Source organism: Balaenoptera musculus, chromosome 2 (assembly GCF_009873245.2).
Source record: "Balaenoptera musculus isolate JJ_BM4_2016_0621 chromosome 2, mBalMus1.pri.v3, whole genome shotgun sequence".
Taxonomy (NCBI): Eukaryota; Metazoa; Chordata; class Mammalia; order Artiodactyla; family Balaenopteridae; genus Balaenoptera; species Balaenoptera musculus.
Genome location: NC_045786.1, coordinates 5,310,459 through 5,330,946, shown reverse-complemented (window position 1 = coordinate 5,330,946; position 20,488 = coordinate 5,310,459). Strand labels below are relative to the sequence as shown.

At 37.7% G+C, this 20,488-nt stretch overlaps 1 protein-coding gene across 2 annotated transcripts in view; it reads right to left on the bottom strand.

Moving 5' to 3' along the window:
• The window catches only part of CUBN (cubilin), a 274,317-nt gene that overhangs the window by 195,431 nt on the left and 58,398 nt on the right, over positions 1-20,488 (bottom strand). For both annotated transcript variants that reach the window (XM_036842057.1, XM_036842058.1), the window contains exons 23-28: positions 18,570-18,700; positions 8,705-8,897; positions 7,262-7,422; positions 6,658-6,839; positions 5,746-5,902; positions 2,673-2,860 (exon numbers count right to left, since the gene is read on the bottom strand). In XM_036842057.1, coding sequence (XP_036697952.1) covers positions 2,673-2,860; positions 5,746-5,902; positions 6,658-6,839; positions 7,262-7,422; positions 8,705-8,897; positions 18,570-18,700 — 1,012 coding nt within the window. The remainder of the gene's footprint in view (positions 1-2,672; positions 2,861-5,745; positions 5,903-6,657; positions 6,840-7,261; positions 7,423-8,704; positions 8,898-18,569; positions 18,701-20,488) is intronic.

The window sequence follows — 20,488 nt, the reverse complement described above, 5'->3', positions numbered from 1 at the left end:
TCCTTTCATAGTTTCAATTCTGTTAATTCAAAATAACTCAATTCTGGCTGCAGTAATAGCTACTCACTTTGGTCTTGGCTAAGTCACTTGAAAGAACCCTTGAACTAGAAGTTATTAAAATAATGGAAACTAGAGTTCGTGTTTGTGGTTTTTCTCTCCTTAAGTGGTTATTTGTGCTTTTAAGATTTCCATCATAAGCCAGCCATTGTAGCGATTGCTCTGGTCTTGCCCCTTGGCTTACAGAAATGGAAAACATCTCCCCTCTCTGGCAACAGCGTCATTCTTTGGAAGGCTTTGCTGAACTTCTGGTTCTCATTCTGTGTTTTTGCTGCTTTCACCATCAGTGTTGCATAACATACACATCATCTGTGGACGGCCTCTGATTAGTGGCTCGGCCACTGTTGGAACAAGTATTTTTCACTTGACAGTTTTCGAGCACTTCCAAAAATTATCTGATGGGCCTTTTTGTTACCATTCCACCCTCAAGTAAGTCCAAAGAGCTGGAGTCCGGTCCCTGGAAAGGTTTCAGCTCAGTTCCTCCCCACTCTTTCTGCCAAAGCCTCCTTTAAAACCCAGTTCAAAAGCTTCCTCCCCTCCCTGTTCTCTCCACTGTGCTTTATCAAATAAGGCACCCAGCAGATTGTTAAATGTGCAACACTCTTCACGCCCACAAATTGTATTTTGGGTTGTGCTTGAAGTGGTTGAATTGCAGTGAATGTGTAGAGATTATACAAAAAGGCCAGTTTGGAATTCAGTTCTTTCTCATTAATTAATAGCTCTCCTTAAGCTGAAGCTAAAATATGACTGCGATATTCAGTTTAACCTGAACTTACTGAACCCCTGTAAGATCCCAACTCTGTAATCAGTGCCTGGGTTACAAAGTTAATCAGAGACAGCTCACAGCTTCAGAAAGCTCATGGTCCAGTAGGGCATGTGGACACAGTCACAGAAGTACACACATGATATGAGAGACGGCTGGGTTTGTGGTATGAACACGTGGCTTTGAAAGCAACCTGTGCCTTTTTTTTCCTAAAGAATGAACAGTGTCTCACCATGTGAAGAAAAGAAAAAGGTGACCACTCCAGGTAAAGGAATGAGACAAACATGCCATTGTTAAGCTTGTGAAGACCACCTGAGCACTAGATCAAGGAAAGGAGGCTTTAAAACCACTGTCAGTTTCATGCTTGTTTTATGTTTGTTTTATGTTGTCTCATATTTTCTTTGAATACCAGTAAATATAACTTTCTGATGGTAAACACTATGCTTACTATTTCTATAATACTGAGCTTTTCTAAATGTAAAGCAAGATTTTTTTTTTACCCAAAAAAGTATCCTTCAAAAACAAGGGAATCCATATATTCAGCTCCTCACAAAGTCTCTCAAAGTATGGGAAGCTTTCTTTTCTTTGTTTTGAACAACAAAAGTACAGTTTGGAAAAAATATGTCAAGCTCAAATGACCTCGATCAACGCTAGTTTGTTTTAAAGAACTGGTAAAAAAAAGAGGGTTAAGAAACTTTTACAAATCTAATGGTTTTTTTCCTGGGAATATGCCCTCAAAGTTACATGTGCTGAACATTGGAAGTCTTTGCAAGCAAGACTTCCAAAAATCACTGACCATCTTAAAGAGAAAGACACTAAACAACTGTGTTGTGGATAGATGGGATGAGGGGAAATGTCCTAACGTTATCAGAGCGGGTACTGGTCTCTTCAGAAAAGATTTCTAGTGAAAACATCATACGTGGATTCAGAAGTATTATATATTAGCAATGTAGATGGAGATAAAAGATGATGTGTTAGAGGACTCAGAAAGTGATTTTATTAATGATGAGAACTAGATGCCAAAATATATGTAAATAGCCTGAGTAAAATTGTTTCATGAAGTGTGAAAGTGGAAACTAATATTCTAAACTAATATAATAGTTTATAAAATATATAATTTTATATATGAATGTATAACTACATTTGTAAAGTAAAGTAAGTAGCTGCCTACCTTTTCAATCTATATCTCTACAAAGTTGCATATGCAAGTTAGCAAAAAAGCTTTGGTAAATAAAATATTTTATCATAAAAGTAGCAGATTACCTCATATTTTGGGTTACCTAATTCTCAAGCAACTTTTATCACATAGCATTGTATATGGAAAGTTCAATAAATGTTATTGGTGGTCATTATTGTAACAAATAGAAACTTCCATTTTACAAAAAGAAAAATTAACTGAAATGAACTTAAGTTTAAAAATAAAAAACAAGAATCAAAATCATGATTCCCAGTATCAGATAAATTAGGTGTTAAATAAAGCCATGATACTTAAACACTCTCTGATTTCTTGTTTACAGAGAACAAACATAAAAACAACCAACAAAAACCAGAAGCTATTCTTCTACTTCTGCATTATTTAAGTAATATGAGATTACTCAGTCCAGAAGTTACACTGAAACCTAAAAACATAGTTATTTGTGAATATAATTTAGTAGATTAAATGTCCTTACTATCAAGATGATGCAGTGAAAGAGACATGAAAGATACCTGTTCAAATACCATGGGTAGCTGGCATACTACAGACATGTGGGGCAGAGTGAGAGATTCGGTCCTACAAAGCATGATGACTTTTATCTTGGCTCGCTAACTTGGGCTGAAAATGCAGTGATTTATTTAGCTTCAGAACACATACCTCTACGTAGTCGGTGGAGCAGCTTGTGTGATGTTCCAATTCAAAGGCTAAAAACGTATAATTCACAGTGTTTCCAGCTGTTGCCTGGATGGTCCAGTTGCAATGCTGATTGACAGAATAGGGATTTGGATAATTTATACTCTCTAAGATGCCATAGGTCCGATTCACAATCACCACGTTCTCACACGCTGGAAAAAATAACAATGATTGTTAAGAACCACAGTCATATATGTCATAATTGCTCCAAGATGTGTGTGAGATTTTCCTTTAGGCAAACAGCTGGGTTAAAAAGAAACCTATGGGGCTTCCCTGGTGGTGCAGTGGTTAAGAATCCGCCTGCCAATGCAGGGGACATGGGTTCAAGCCCTGGCCTGGGAAGATCCCACATGCCGTGGAGCAACTAAGCCTGTGCGCCACGACTACTGAGCCTGCGCTCTAGAGCCGGTGTGCCACAACTACTGAGCCCGCGCGCCTAGAGCCCGTGCTTGGCAACGAGAGAAGCCACTGCAATGAGAAGCCTGCGCACCACAACGAAGAGTAGCCCCCGCTCACCGCAACTAGAGAAAGCCCGCGCACAGCAATGGAGACCCAACACAGCCAAAAATGAAAATAAAAAATAAATAAATTTATAAAAAAAAGAAACCTATATGTATGTGAGTGTGTGTATATATACAGACACACACACACATACATGCATATATACACATGTAGTTGGTGCAGCATCTTTATAGGGAAACGGTTCCCATTTAGAACAAATGTGAAATAATACTTAAGTGAATTCATAAACCTTAAAGTGTCATGAAAATTGCCTGCGTTAAAATAGGCATCAAACTCCTGTTGAATTGGTGCAGAGCAGAATGGCTTAGCACGACTCAGACATCAGTCTAATTCGTTTGTTTAGAAAAGTGTATTAAACATTCCATGCTTCTGTTTTTCTAACTTTAGCATTTGGAAGGGACAGAAATCTTGGCCTTTAAATTCAACAGTTTAAAAACACAAAGTCCTATGTGAGGGCTAAAAATGAATAACAACATGGCTTTGTTGAACATTCAAAAGTCAGCATGAAATTCATAATAAAGACTCTGTTATTCCTCCAGTTAGTCATCAGGAATATCAAATGAACAGAAGCAATGTAAAGGATTTGAAGAAGAAATAAAAACATTAAATTCTGAAAAAAGTCTTCAAGCCAGTGGTGGCATTTCCTTCAGCTGAATTTTCAACAAAACCATGCTAGGCACTTCTAGGTACGGGGTAGTCCTGGGAGTCAGAGCCAAATTCCATCAAACTTAATGGCTTGAATAAGGCCTATGCAGGCCTCTTCTCGAGTCTTTTTCATATTGTATGATGTGCAATAAAAGAGAATGGGAAAATAAATACTACATCGAAAGCGTTGTCTCTGAAAAATGTGGTTCATAGATGCGTTTCTACTACACCTGCTTCTCCACAGGTGGCTGGGACACCATTTGCAAGCTTTGGTATGGACAAGCCTACATTTGTGGGTCTTCAAAATTTTCCTTTGCTGGAACAAGGGAATAAAACTCTTTCTTCTTAAAAATATTTAGGCCACATTTTTGCCCACCAAGGATTTCTAAAGAAGAATTTTGTTGTTTTGGATGCCTGCGAGAAGTTACATCTATTAGGCAGGTAGATACCATGGGCCTCAATGACTACACAACAGGGCAGGGGAAAACATATTCCATTAAACCTTATGGATTGTCTCCCAGTGCTCAGACATTATACTATCTGCAAACCTCCAATTTCAAATGGCAGATTGCACAGAAAATCTCACCGGTTAGCTCCGATTCTACCGTTAAGGACCTATATCCATGTGCACTACGTTACTCCTTCAGTGTTCTGACATTATTAGAGAAAAACAAAATATCACAGGAATACAAAGAAAAGAAAGGGACCTTTAATAATCAACCTGACTATAATCAAGAAACAAATTATCACAGCAATAATAATATTGGAGAATGATAATATGCTCAGCCAAACAGGTACATCCCTTGATGAAATTGGGGAGAGATTTTCATATATTAACGATGAATTTCTGAAGAACAAAGCCATATATCATTAAAACTCAATATTCAAAACCTACCTGGAATGTAGCCTAACTCCCAGAAGTAAGTGAATGTGAGCCTTCAAATTCACACATTTCAAGGTTAAATATTAATACTCTTTCAACTAATCCAAAGGGTATAATCTGTGTATTCAGATTATGATCTTGTGATTTTCATTCCATTTTTAGGTAATTGTGCCAAAATTATTGATAAATTTAGCTTCGGTGGGGCAACAAACTCTACTTTTTAAAACACAAATAAAGTGTTTATTAAATAACATAAATTAAAGGAAAACTTATTTTCTTGAATTTTCATTTTGAAACTAAATTTAGGAAGTATTTAATTCTAGTGCTAGAAGGGAGATTTCCTGATCAACTAATGTAATCTTTTTTTATGAGCAAGTCATGTAACCCCAGAGAAAACAAGTGAACTTCCGAGGGACTTGGGGGCCAGGACAAACACCTGGGACCCTTGACTCTTTGTTTAATACTCCTTTAGTTCCACCATCTTGCCTCAAGGGAAAGCAGATGTTAAAACGGCATCTCTACAATGACCAGATTTTTCCACAGCAAAGAATGTGCCTACTTCACATGTGATTCATAAGCATAGTCTCCCTTAATAAAATTTAAGTACCTTTTGAGATAGAAGACAAAAACAATAGTGTTCGATACACTTCGGTACAATGGAATAATATCTAATTAGAAGATTGTAATGTTTAATCCAAATGAAAATCCATTAGCTGCTAACCTGTTACACTGCTCTTTAGCTGAATTGCAACTGTCTCAGCATATTCCCCTTCCAAGTTTCTGTAGCTTACCACGTGCTTTAGTTACACGACATTAAATTCAAGGCGTAAGCGTTTCTCCCTCAAATAGAGTTAAAATTTTTTTCATAAGGAGGTAAGATTTCTTTCAGTTGCTCAAACCAATGGGTTACACTTATTTCAATTTGCTTCATTCATCCAGAGATTGAAGACCCACTATAGGCACCAAGCAATGGGCACACACACTTACTCTGGTGGTATTTAACCAGGAAGCCACCTCCTTGCTGACCTTCATCTGTCCTCAGTTCTAAAGACATGCTGTCTCCACTAGAACGGATGACAGGCGGTTTCTCATTCCCACAAAGCTGAGTAAGCAGATGAGAGCTGGTACTTGGCCCATCATATACCTTTAAGAAAACGTTTTAAATGTCAGATGATTACGGCTATAAACACTATCTAAAGGACACTGTATTTCTTAAGAAGTGGGGAAGAAATACAAATGATAAGACAAAAGAAGAGTCCTGAATCAAAATATCTTTTAAAATTATATTTAAATGTCTATAAACTTGAGCCATGAACTCAGAACCCAGGTTGAAATGTAAAGATTGAAAATGAAGGATTATTACATGTTTTGGAGACCATAGCTATTAATCAGTAGTCTTCCTTGCTTTTTTAGTTCATAGTTTATAATTTATTGCACTTTAATACAGTTTTTATTTAGATGGTTTTTCAATGGATGAGGGTGACTTGCTGATACTGTAAAAAGTCCTATTTCGATGACTTCAATTATCTTCTCTAATTCACCCTCTAATACATCCTCTAGATTGTTAGTTTTCAGTGTATATATAGAAATTATGTAGATAATAATTATGATAAATCTCATAACCCCTTTCAGGAGATTTTAACCATATCTTAACAGTGGATATTCAATATATTGATATTTTAAGTACTTAGTGTACCAAGCCATTCATTAATATATGCTATACTTAGAAGGCTATTTTCATCAAATTTTCTTTTAATTTTTTACTCTGTTTAAGTTTTTAACATGGATCTTTTGTTTAAATGTTCCCCTTTCCCGAATCTCAAAAATAAAAAATGATGCATTAAGGTGTGTTGGGCAAGATGGAAGCAGTGAAGGCTACAAGTGAAACTTTATACATACGGCCAGATAATCTGAAGTGCAGTTTGGATGATACTCCAAATGGAAGTCTTCAAATTCCAGTTCAAACGGACTGCCGTGGCTGGATTTCAACCACCAGTGGCACTGGGAGCCGTGGTGGTAGGGCATCGGGTAGTTGGGAGATGTGAACATGCCGGTGGGAGTGGTGAGATTGCCTCCACAACCTACGGGAGAGACATGGGATGACACACATCCTTTTGTTTCTGGTAAAACTGCATCTTCTTGTCTATATCAAACTACTGTCACTCCCCTTTAAACCAAGTTGCAAAACAAAACTGCACCACCAAAGAGTAGCTAGCCTATAACCCTAATTCACATCAATGTACTTTCCTTTTCCTAACCAAGATGAACAGCTTGATGAACTATACCAGGGAACTAGAACATCTTCCCTTACTTTGTCCTTCAAAAATAAAAATAAAAACAAAACGGCTACTGTTAATTCAGAAATATTCACAATGTTGAAGTTTATTATAAATAGTACTGACAAAATACAGCTGGAAAAAAAATAGATAAGAGCACAGCAATCCAACAATCAAGATGCCAGTTAGACTGGACTCTCCAATAAAGACAGGTCTTGGCCATTTACCTGTTAATGACCCATCCCAGTAAGCCGAGAATCCAGGCCCAGAGCCAAAGAAGTCACTCTTAAATTTTAACCATAGTTTGTTACTGTGGGAGATGATTCTTGGAGGTGGATTTGAGCCACAGTATCGCCCCAGGGGTGGTGAAGTTTCATAGCCTCCATTCCTGTGACAAAATACAGCTGTGATCATTTGTTAGGTTATTGATAATATTACGATATAAACATTTAACGTTAATTGAACTTTGAGATCAAAACAGATCAGTTTGTCAGTCAACCTCTCTCTCAAATATTCTAAAAACAATTTCAAGTTTTCAATTTTTCACTTCATTAAATAATATATGAATAATAACATAGAATAACCATCATGTATGGTTGACATGACATTTTATACAACCAGTTGCAAATGAAGAAAAAATGTTTAATCTTCTCTCTCTCAAATAAAGCATCTGGCAAATGGGTCAGAGAACAAAGGATAAAGAAACCATAATTATTAACATTAGAAACAAATGTTGCTTAATTTTACAGAGAAAACTTAAATGTTTTTCTTCTCATTTGAAAATTTTCAAAATTTAATATATTTGACATAGTTAAGCAAAATTTTGAAAATAATTCTTTCCCCAAGAACTTTTGGGGTCTTAAATATAGTTTATAATCTATAGCTTTTTCAAGCCTAGAAAAAAAAATTCACTCAACATTAAAGTCCAATGATTGCTGAAAATTAAGTTGTTTTAGCATTATATGGTATGATAATGCTTTATTGTCCTAGTACCTTACTTTACATCATAGAACAAAATTTACTGTAAAATAGTATAAGATTCTAGGCTTTTGAAATGCCAAATAAAAAATTTAACACAGATGCACACCAAATTGATTAGTCTAATTTAACTCAATGTAATGATTTGGGGAGATATTAATATATAACTTAACTCACCTTTACTGCAAATATAACTTTTTAAAACCCATTCTTTCAAAGCACTAAAGAATTAAAGAAAAAAGCCTTGCACTGAAATTCACAAGCCTAGAATTTATTATTTGAACACAGAAAAACTTTGTGAAAACTTTATCTGACCATCATTTTTATGACAAATTAGACTAAATGGACAGTAAACAGCCTAAAATTTAAATTGATTTTACATAAAGTAGGTATTCAGTACCTGAATTGCAAGTATCTAATTTCAGACCAGTAGTATATCTGTTTACTCTGCCCAGATAAAATTCAGAGTTTATTTTTAAATATTCCCAATAAAATAATCACTTCTAAATAACCACTGAATCTTACGCAATTTTCTGTTTTCCTACTGTTAAGCCAGGTTCCAAATGACAAACTTTATATCTTGCAAGAAAGAGCACAAAAGGGAGCTTTACAGAAAATTTCTATATTTTTTCCTTAACCTTTCCAAGAAAGATTATTAATGAGAAAGATTATGATGAAACAAAGGTGCTCACTTGATTTCCACATAATCTGCTACACATGTTCCACCAATGGCCTCCTCCAAGGAGAAGTTTGTGAAGTGCAATGCAATCTGTTGGCTGGTTTCCACCGTGATCCTATAAATGCATTCTAAGTTGTTGGGATAATTACTGGGGAAGTTTGGAGAAGCGAAAGTCCCAGATTCACCTGTATAGTCTTCCAAGCATGCTGTGAAAAGAAACAGATCACAAGAGAGGAAATAAAAAATATTATACTACATTTACCAGACATTCAGTAATATACACTTCATTAATTTTTGCCAAGATACTTGATTTTCAATAGGCCATTCGGGGATGTTCAAAGAATGATTTCCTTTCAAAACAAAGTTTTTGGTCTCCAAGTCAAAAACAATTACTAATAGTAAACCTAAGCTGTGTAGTGGAATTTGTTACATATATAATCGTGACTTTTTTGGTTCTTGGAAGTGCTATAATTTTTTTAATCCATGCAAATCATCATAAACATTAAAAATTAGGCTCAACTGCAGAAATCACAGGGGGAGGCCTAGCAATAATTCAGTTCTGTTTTTCTTTTTGTACCCTTCTTTCAAAATGGTTTTTGTCAAAGCATGAATTGATGAGAAATGACAAAGCTGGTACTCAACCACAGGGTGAAAAACAGGAGATGAGACCCAGGGATCAGAGCGACCTTGAATCAACGTCCAGCTCAAACGATGACAAACTGTAAAAACTTAGGCAAGTTGCTTCACCTCTCTGACCCTCATCTCTAAAATGGGGTTGTAACTATCTTTGAGTGTACACCCAAGCGTCAGAGATAATGCAATTAAAGGACTTGGACGTGCTACGTGCTCAGTAAATGGTAGTGATCATCATTATGCTTCGAAATAGAACAGAAAAGTGTTAAGAAAAGCAGAGCATAAATGTGAGGAATAAATTAGATCATTCATATGAAACATTTAGATAGTACCTGGATAAGTTTATGTCCTAAATAACTACTAACTGTTTTACTTTAACAGTTTTAATTTGACCTATTCAGTCCTTCAGACTCTCTAGTCACTAACCAACCCACTCCAAATGCCCTCCAAATCTGAGATATTTTCCAAAGTCTGGTTTCAATGCATTCTTTTTTTTTTTTTTTTTTTTTTATTTATTTATTTATGGCTTTGTTGGGTCTTCGTTTCTGTGCGAGGGCTTCCTCTAGTTGCGTGCGGCAAGCGGGGGCCACTCTTCACGGCGGTGCACGGGGTTCTCACTATCGCGGCCTCTCCTGTTGCCGAGCACAGGCTCCAGACGCGCAGGCTCAGTAATTGTGGCTCACGGGCCCAGCTGCTCCGCGGCATGTGGGATCTTCCCAGACCAGGGCTCGAACCCGCGTCCCCTGCATTAGCAGGCAGATTCTCAACCACTGCACCACCAGGGAAGTCCTCAATGCATTCTTAATGTATCTTCAATTGTATCCGGTAATAACATAAATCTAGGATCCAGGAGTAGACACAGGTCTTTGACTGACAGGTTTTGGAGGAGAATAAACTATTACACTTTATGATGAATAAAAAAAAGAAAATGCGGATGTTCAGGTGTGCTATCTCCCCCAGTTGCAGCTGTATAATCATACTCAGAAAAGAAAAGAGGAAGCACTGGCATTGAGGGCACAGAGATGCACAGGAAATACTACAGGTTCTCCTACCTATGTACGGCCTTCAGAGTAACTGGCATTCACCATGTATTTGGTTTACTCGATTTTAAACAGCAAGTAATCAAGGCTTAATTTATTGAAGGAGTTGACAGTGATATTTAACTTCAGGGATGAATGTTGTATATGCTTCTATACTTTTCTACAGTCTGCCAAGATATTTCTTCAAGGGTCAAGGAAGAAAAGAAGGAAGGGAGGGAGGGAGGGAGGAAGGAAGCGAGAAAGAAAGGAAGGGAAAAGGCAGAGAAAAAGCAGGGGAAAGCAGGAGAGGGGCGGGGATGTGTGTGAAGAGGTGGTATATTCAGTATTTCAGAGCCACTAATGAGTATCACTAAGATAAAAATTTACGGATCAAATGGACAGTAAATGAAGGCTGTGACCCAGTCTCCCTGAGCTGACGAACTTACAGACTAATTGACCACCCCTGCATTCAAATAGCTTTAGCCAATAAATCAAATATCGAGAGCGAATTCTCTGCTCATGTCACTTGTTCTTAAAAAGATACTGTTCCTTGCTTCCCCACTCTACCCCCAGAGGGGAAATACAATTGCACTGAGTATTTTCAATGCAACTTGGAATGAGTCTGCAGGAGAATGGCCTGTATAATCAGGTTCCCAAGTAAAGGAAATTTTAATGAAAAATTTTGAGAGGTAATGCTGAGTAATTTCCCTGTACCTTGTCCATATGCAAGTGATTATTGTAGCACTTGTAACGGGTGGGTGGTTGTGAATCCCTACTGAAATTCTGATTTACACATCAAGCTTCTTTTCCACTGTTGGCACAAAGGTATAAACGGTCCCTGAGGTATTCAAATGACCTTCACGCTGTTCACTTTGTCTAACATGCTGTATCCGACAACCTCCCCTCCTTCCCCAACACACCTATAACAAATAAACTCTTACCCATCATTCAAAGTCAAATTCAAATATCACTTCCTCTGTGAAACATTTCCTGATCAAGCAGAATTAATTTCCTTGTGCTCAATAAAACTTTATGCAAATTGCAATCTGAACCCCCAATATATATTTTATGGTGATTGTGTTTATGTGAGTAAATTTCCTCTACTAAGCTTTCCCTCTCATTCATTGAGATATGAATGGGACCTTATTAACCTTTATTAATTGTCACCACAGTAACCGGCCCAGATCACACCTAATAAATATATGTTAAAATTATATTACTTAATGTGCTGAAAACTAAGAAGTGGGGGACAAGTATCTAACTTCCTACCATTGTCTCTACGCCATCCCTACTCCTTCCACTTTTCTCACCTCATTTTCCCCTATCCTCTCTCCTGGGTATATTGTGATTCTTTAATATTTTATAATGTTTACTAAAGTTAAATGATAGGAATCTCTGTTTCCAGCCATGGCAAGTAACTAGTACTAGACCAGCCCCTCCCCATAACAACTATAAAACTGGACAAAATATAGGAGGCACGGGACCACAGGCAGTCCAAGATTGTGATCCTTGACAGAAAGAAAATTCATGAGGTAGGAGTCTTGATTTCCTTGGCTTTTTATCCGGGCCAAGAATTTTCTGACCACAGCTGAAGCCAAAGCAGTGGATGACAGTCCTGTTGAGCTGAGGAAGCAGGGATCAGAGTGTAGGGCTTCCAAGGGCACTGGCGCTGCTCCAGTGAGGAAGACACATACAGAGAGGGGAACCAGGCATCTGCGGAAAGTTCCCTATGAGTTCCTGCCAGAGCCTGGACTGCGCATGCACGAGGTGAGACTTCAAAAGTCATGCCAGAGAGTAGTACCTCCTGCTAGGCTGGAGCAGGTACACCTGCTACACATATTCAATGATAGAATATTTAATGTTAAAATTTGACTGTAGTTTTATAAGATTCGCATATCTAATCTGTATTACAGAGAGAAAAACAATGGTTCTCTAAACTTAACGTACTTGTTTCTTGAAAGGTTAGTAAGTCCTCTTATCTAACACTGAAATCTGTACAAGGTTCACGTGTTCTTCCCTCGACAGTGTCAACTGCTGTTTATAGAATAATATTGATACTGAGAAATATCAGGAGGCTTATGCTTAGAGGCAGTATACTGAGAGTACGCTAGACTTTGCCTTCCTCTGATGCTTTGCAATAAACCACAAATAACTAAAGTTGAATATACTCCCATAAAAGGATATTCATGCGTTGCCATAATGCTTCTTACATCAACACAAGATACAAACATGAAAAATGCCTTTTGTTTATATCTTATGTAGCCAAAGGAAAACTCATATCCAATGGCAGTGTGCCTTTTATTATGGTCTAACAACATTTACAAAGAGATGAAGAAGAAAAGTAGATTTCTTCCATCCACTAAATTCAACTGAACTAGCAGTGGAAAAACACATCTCTGAAGATCAAAGACAGCTATTAGTAGGCCTCTCACATCTTTCTTTCTGACCAACTTCAAAAGAAAAAAAAAAAAAAGAAAAGAGGAAATACACAAACATCTTCTGTGGACCACTACAAAATCACAAAACCGTATTTTTCTAAAAATCACGAGGTGTGTCTGCCTCTACTAAGCACCTTTAAATAAGTGTCAGTAACATAGCATTCAGCTCATTATCCAAGGGAAAAGTCAAAACACACATAATCCTACAACTCAAAAAGCAATGATGGTATCGTCCCATACGATTTGGGTGACAGGAGGAGGATAAACTGATCCTGTAGATAGAAGAATGCATCTCCTAGGGAGACCCTAGACTATGGGTAGCTGCTCCACCACCTCCCTGCTGTGGCTTGTGAGATAACTTCTGTGATTAGCCAATCACACTAGGGATCAACCTATAGGCGGTGCTTTCTGAAATCATTTACGAAACCTCTTGTGTTTACGTGAATACCTATGACCTCAGATTTTCTAATTAACCCCGGAACGGCCATCTGCTTTTATTGGCATATTTGGTTTAACAACCTTCAAAGTGAAGACTTGAGAGAATATAAAATTACAGGTTCAATTTCTCCACGAGGAAAGGAGAAGCCTCCCTAACCCAAATCTAACATTTGCCTACAATTTTCTGCTGGGTGGTCACAGTCATGGTTTTTTTCTTTTCCCATATAGATGACCAATTTTAATGAACATGAATATAAGCTAAATCACTAAAGCAGCTATTGTAAAATTGTATTTGGATATCAGTAATTCTATTTTAAATCTGGCACAATTATGGCGGTTTACACCTATTACATAATTTTCACAGAAAATGTCTCGTTTTATCTTCCCCAACTATGTGAAACAGCGAGGCATTATAACCTCCACTTCTTAGAGACGAAGGTACAGGTGAAGGATGTGAGACTCCTGGAGGTTAAGCTCTGAAAATCACTTAGTTCAGACACGGCAAAGATAAAATTCAACCCCAAGTCCTTCCTTTCCAAATCCTGTGGTCTTTATTAACCCCTGGTTTCTCTAAGCATGAAATGTCAATTTAGAAATGAAGGTGAGTAGAAAACTAAGAATATCACAATGTTTTGTTTAGCGTTTTTATTCTAAGAACTGAGAAATATGATAAATTAAATAAGATAAATCTACTGAGCTGGGAAGTGCTGGGAAACCCATATATACAAAAATATGAGAAACTACTGACCAAGGAGAAAGTAAATCTTTAAGAGATCAACAGACGTACTTAAAAAACCTTAAAAATATCTGAATATCTCAGAGCAGAAAGTACAGAATTCAAGTTGGATAGAAAGAATCAGAGAGGCTTGTGACTTGCCCAAAGCTTTCCAAGTTAGCAGCAAGGCTGGGACTAGAACCGAGGCTCTGACTTCACCTTCAGCCTTTCTTTCACCAAATAATAGAAAGTACTCTCCCCCATGAGCAGTTACAGCCCAATCCACCATTACACCTCAGTTGTAATTCTACAGCAATTTATGTGCTAAGACTTGACTTTCAGAGTCTCTGATGAAATGCAAAGTTTCATTAGAACCACTTGAATTGCTTGGTGAAAACCTACCCTAGACCTATGTGAATCAGAATACCTGGGTGGGGTTTCTGATACCTGAATCTGTAACAAGAAAACCCCACCTCAAGCTTCCAATGAACACTAGAGTTTGAGAATACTGCTCTGCCGGATTGAAGTTTTAAAATAGAAACAGACTCTCCCTATGCATTTCTTCTAAAGAAACCCTCGTTTGCCCTTCCGGTAATCACTTCTTGACTTCTCACTCTTAGATGCCTCTTCTGGGCTCAGGTCCAGGGTGATGGATGAAAAACAGCACTAAACACCCACTGCCGGGTAGGTGGGAACTCTGAGCGGGGAATGAAGATGCGAAAGCCCACTAGGGCCCACGTTTAACCTAATGTTGCTGTGGTTCTGATACTTCCTGGACATTTCCCCAAACAATTGTAAAGCTCTTCCCCTAGCAAAAAACAGGAAAAGCCCTCTGCTGTTCTACTGTAGCTCTGAATGGAATGTTACCAGCCACCCCCACGTGCAGGGCATCTCGAGAGCTTTTCTAAGAACTAGTCTAGATTTGGTAAAACAAATGAATTCCACGTTTGAACTGGATTGTTTGGGTGTGGCTTCTCAACCAACTTAGCTGTGTATTCTTGGGAGGATAAATTCAATTCTGGACTTCAAGTTTCCTCATTTGAAAAATAAGGTAATTGGACTAGATAAGGTAATCAGACTAGATTAGTGTTTTGTATTTTCTGGCACACCATAAAAATACATTTCCATCAATCACGCAGGTACACAGATAATGCAAAGAGGTTTCATGAAGTAACACCAAACCCTTCATGATAAGCTCTGATATTTTCTAGTCTATTCTTTTCTATTCTATTCCATAATTTTCGCAAATGTAGGTAGCAATCTGATAAGATAATATCATGACCCACTGAGGAGTCATGAATGCTTCAAGGTTTGAAAAACACTAGACTAGATGTTATACAGGTTTTCTTCTAATGTTAAAGTAGAAAGTGTGTCAGGTACGTTTCTCTATTCTTTCTTATCCTTTTAAAGTCCCCTCTTGGTAGGATTATATTGACGTATATGCAGTAGATGTTGATAGAAAATAAAATTACAGTTTAAATTAAAGTTAACTAATCAAGTATATTGTCTCTGCATTCAAATATTTTGCACGTTACCCGGGGTTCATAAATCAGTTACTAAGAAATTCTTCAGGGATTCTAGCCGCCAGCATTTTCTAGTTAGGTCTTTGTCTCTATTGCCCCAGGCACATCTGGATGAAGGCAGAAACGCTAATGGGGGAGGGAGTCAGAGCCAGGAGCAGAAGTCAATCTCTTTCCTCCCACACACATATTTAGGGGCTGACATCACAGCCCCATGGTACGACTACAGATGGAAAAGTAACTCGATTCAAGTCAGGAAATTTAACCTTTACCAGATGAAGGCAGGAAAGAGCAGAGAAACTCACACCTGTCGTGCCAATGGACTAAAAGCCAACAACCCAGTACTGTCGTTAGTGCCTAAAGGTAACTTTTGCTAAAGCAGTGAGATAGGATGAGGGTCAGTGATTGAGCGTCCGTTGACACTTTTCCCTAATACTGCAGAAAATGTCAAAAATAAGATGACAACGGAACAGAAGGCATCCCACCGCCTCCCTCCTTCCAGGTGGGCAGCTAACTCAGACTCGGGCTGCCTGCCTGCCTGTCACCAGCCCAGCCTGCACGTCAGTCCCCTGAGCCGCCCTCCCCTGAGCAGTCCTTCAGGGGCGCCCTCAGCAATTCAGGAGAGCCCAGCCCTCACGTCCTCATCTATGGGAAACTGAGACAGGCTCCCAGATGATAAGAGGAGGGTGCCATACGGCCTCCTGGATCCAGTGGTTAGATCGCTGTTTAGAATATTTGACTGTGGTAGTCAGACTGATGAAATCGTCCAGCAAAAGGCAGGCGCACAGAGACCAGCCGGGCTCAGCCGAGGGGTGGAAAGCAAACTCTTCCTTGTCTGTGATTTCAGCCCTGTCTGGACCAAACACAGCCAAAGTAGCGATGACCTCACAGGGAGGCGGACTGGAGAGTCTTTAGGGGTTGCCACCTCAGGATGCCCTTCTCTTTCATCACCTGTCTTTTCTTTGTCAGTTTTCTTTTCTGTCCAGCTTGCTTCTTTCCTTTCTCACAACTTACGTTTATTTTACCTGTATCTTATCTTTCTGAATTAAAATTTATCATCCTCCCTGCCAGATTACTCCTATTGCACTAGATATTGCTTTACAAGCCAGCGTGGTTTTAGCGAAGCTGTGTGAGTCATTGCAGAGATACTGCATATTGTTACAAAGACTTCCATAATATTTTAGGAGGTCCCACCTGTATCGTTTGTTATCTGAGTTACAGCTAGTTTATTCATGCAGCAAATTAAACTTGAGTTCATAGTTGATTAAAGGCAGAAGACATCCCAAAGATCATCAGATCCAATCCCTTAATTTTACAGATGAGAAAACTATGGCCCAGAGAGTTCAAGTGACTTGCTCCAAATCCTAACCTAATATTCAGCTGTGGTTTGGGCCAAATATATGAGGCATATAAAACCACAAAAGTATGGAAAATTGTGTGCAACTAGAATTTCTTGAGAAGCCGGTTTTTGGTCATTGGATGTGAAAAATCTGAACGAAGTCCAGTAAACATGTCAATCACATAACATAGCCAACTGTAACTGCTGGGGATTCAATTTCCCAGGTGCTGGAGCTGGATAATGAACTCTCTCGAGAGTGGAGCCCACAGGAGAGAAAGCTGTATGATTTTCTCACACTCAGGATCCTGGAGAAATCTAAAGCCATGCTTCCAAAACAGAACTTGAACTATTACAGAGAACAGCCTGAAATGAAGAATAGTGGCCAGCTGCTCTGAGAGGAAATAAGTGAGAAATTGGTGGAAACTCCAAGGGGAAGATTAATTTACCTTTTTTTTTTTTTAAGGGAGTGTGGGCTTTAAGAGATGAGAGGCCGGGGAATTCTGGATGCAGGACGGTGTCAGAGGGAGCACATCTGGTACAGGAGAACGCTCTCAGTACTTTCTTAAGCGTCCGAGAATTACATGTTTCTGGGACAATCAAAGGTGTGAAATGCTTGGGAAGCTCAGTCACACACCCCCACCCCCTGTATGTCTACACTGCATAGTATTTTGGTCCATGAACTATCTTTCTAAATATTATGCAAAAGGAAAACCCAGACTCCCTAAAAAGGTACACATCCCAGGTGGGAACATTAGCCTAAGAAAACATGGCACCCTCCTAAATCCCATAGGTTCTGGGGCTGGGAGCATCTCTGGTTTATGTATGACCTCAAAGACCCTGCTGGCAAAGGGTGTTTGTTTCCCACACTGCATTTGCAAAGAGCAGAGTAATGATGAGAATTAAGTAATAGGAAAAGTACAGTAAAAGGAAAAAAGCTGAAAAGATTCAATTTCATTAAGTCAAATTTAGAAATGCATATTTTGACAAAAAGTCTTTCATTTTCTGCCATAGAATTACATGCAGTAGTTTCTTATTCTGTTGTCCTTTTTCTAATTTCTTTCTTTTTTTTACTGCAGTAAAACAAAATTGCTTTACAATGTTGTGTTAGTTTCCGCTGTACAATGAAGTGAATCAGCTATAAGTATACCTATATCCCCTCCCTCTTGGACCTCCCTCCCCTCCTTTCCCCCATCTAGGTCATCACCGAGCACTGAGCTGAGCTCCCTGTGCTATACAGCACGTTCCCACCAGCTATCTTTTTTACACATGATAGTGAATTTATGTCAAACTTAATCTCCCAATTCGTCCCACCCTCCCCTTCTCTAATTTCTTTTTTTTTTTTTTAAACATCTTTATTGAAGTATAATTGCTTTACAATGGTGTTCTAATTTCTTAAAATAAGTGTTCGGTCTCTTTTGTAACATTTAATTTTGACAGAATTTTAAACTCACAGAAAAGTTGTAAGAAAAAGCTCCCAAATTCCTTTTACTCAGATTTACTACATATGTATATTTTGCTCCCATTGCTTTATTATTCCTAAAAACATAAACATTCTCTCACAAAACCAGAGTACAATTACCAAAATTAGAAAATTTAATATTGATAAAATACTCTTACCTTTTCATTACTCTATATTTAATATGGAAGGCACTTAAGTCACTATACTTTATTCTAAAAGCATCTTTCATTATGTCACAGATTTTGGCATGAAGTATTCTCACAGTACTATTCTTTAATGGAGTAAGTGAAACCAAGCATACAATGCTATTTTATTACCTGCTGATGCATCAATTGCTTCATAGTTTATTAAAAAGCCTTCATAAGCAAGGTCAGAGTCAGCCACAAATGTAAGCATTAATGAGTTGTCACTACTGGTAAGAGAGGGTGGGATGGATTTTCCACAATATCTATTTGAAACCAAGAAAGAACACAGGTTTAAAAACTTTCAGTATGCTTGAAATGATGTACCCCAAATTAGGACATATAAAAAAAATAACAACAATAATATCCCCTATTAACCTTAAAAAACAAGTATATTTCAAGCACAAACCATTTACAAAGTTGCTAAAGATCATCCAACTCATGATTACTTCCTTTAGATTGTTTTATGTATGTGCTTAGCTGTGTGACTTGTAACAGAAGTTCAATGAAATTAGAAATTACGAGCTATAGGAGTCACCATACCGCACATTACTGAACTTATTAATAGAAATGTAATCAACACATGCAACAAAGGAAAACCATGTATTATAAACTCAGAGAGCACAGACTCTAGAGTCAGCTCTATCTCTTAGAGGCTTTATGACTTTGGGCAGAGGACTCAACATCTATGCCTCAGTTTTCCCATCTGTAAAATGGGGTTGATGACACCACCTACTTCATAGAGTTGTTTTGAGAATTGTATGAGTTAATACACTGTATATAAAGAACTTAGAACAGTGCCTGGAATAGTAAGCCTTATACAGGTGGAATCAATTTTCTTTACCCAGCTGGCCTATGCAGAGGTAAGAGTTTGATTACTAAACCATGTCAAGTTTTTGCTGAAGAAAACAACTTTACTCAGAAAAACTCTTGTAGTAAAGCTAAAAGTAGAATTGTAATAAAAGACATTATGTCGTGAGCTTTTATCTAGAGAAACATTTATAAGAAGGAGTGGCTAGAAAATAGAAATCTCAATTCAGAGAACACTTGGTAAAAGTAACTTAATGGAATGACAGGGGGAAAAAAATAGAAACCAAAATAAGACAAAGTATTAAATATGGGAAATGGATGAGTTAATTTCTGTAAAAGAAAAAGGAAAAAAAAAGGTGTATAATACCATTTCAGTGTTAAAAATGACTTAATATCTTGATCAAAACAAAGGTAGATGAATTAATTAATATTCTAAATGTCTCTCTATATGCCCATGTCTGCCAAATTTGGATTAGATCATTGTAGTTTATGTCACTCAGCAAAAATTATGTATTTTTCAGTGATTACAAGTCAAGTACCATAAAAAAGAAAAAGAGAAAAAGAAGGAATTTTAAAAACTTAAAGATTAAGACAAGAAAGATCAAAAAATGAAAAGGGAGAATAAAACTGCGGGAAAAAATAAGTTTAAGGAAATAATGGATAAAGAAAAATGTTTAAAAAATGGATGAGGAAAAAGAAAATGAAATACAAAAAGAAGGGGAAAAAAGGAATCAGGAGATATCTATTTCCAACAAAGACGTAATAACAGGGGCTGGATTTACATAATCTTGTATCTGAAACAACTGAAAATCTGGACAGAAATAGAACAATGGCTCTCAGGACACTGGCTATCAAGCAGTGGAGGACAATGACGCTTCAGAGACAGGAGACAAGTGAGTTTAAAAGCAAAACTGGAAATGATCAAACTGTTTCAAAGTAACTTAACTGCATCCCCAAACAAAGCCCAAGAATACAGTAGTGTCCAGTGCACAAACACAAAACTGAAAATGTCTGTCATCCTATCAAATATTACCAAGCATGAAAAGAAGGAGGAAAGTATGACCCATAATGAGAAGAAAAACTGATCCATCTAAACATCGCAAGAAATGACACGGAGGGCTGAATTAGCAGACAAAGACACAAAAATAGTTATAACTGTATCCCACCAATTTAAGAAGCTAGGGGCAAAAAAATTAATGTGTAAAGTAGAGATGTGGAAGATATAAAAGGTGGCCCCAGATGAA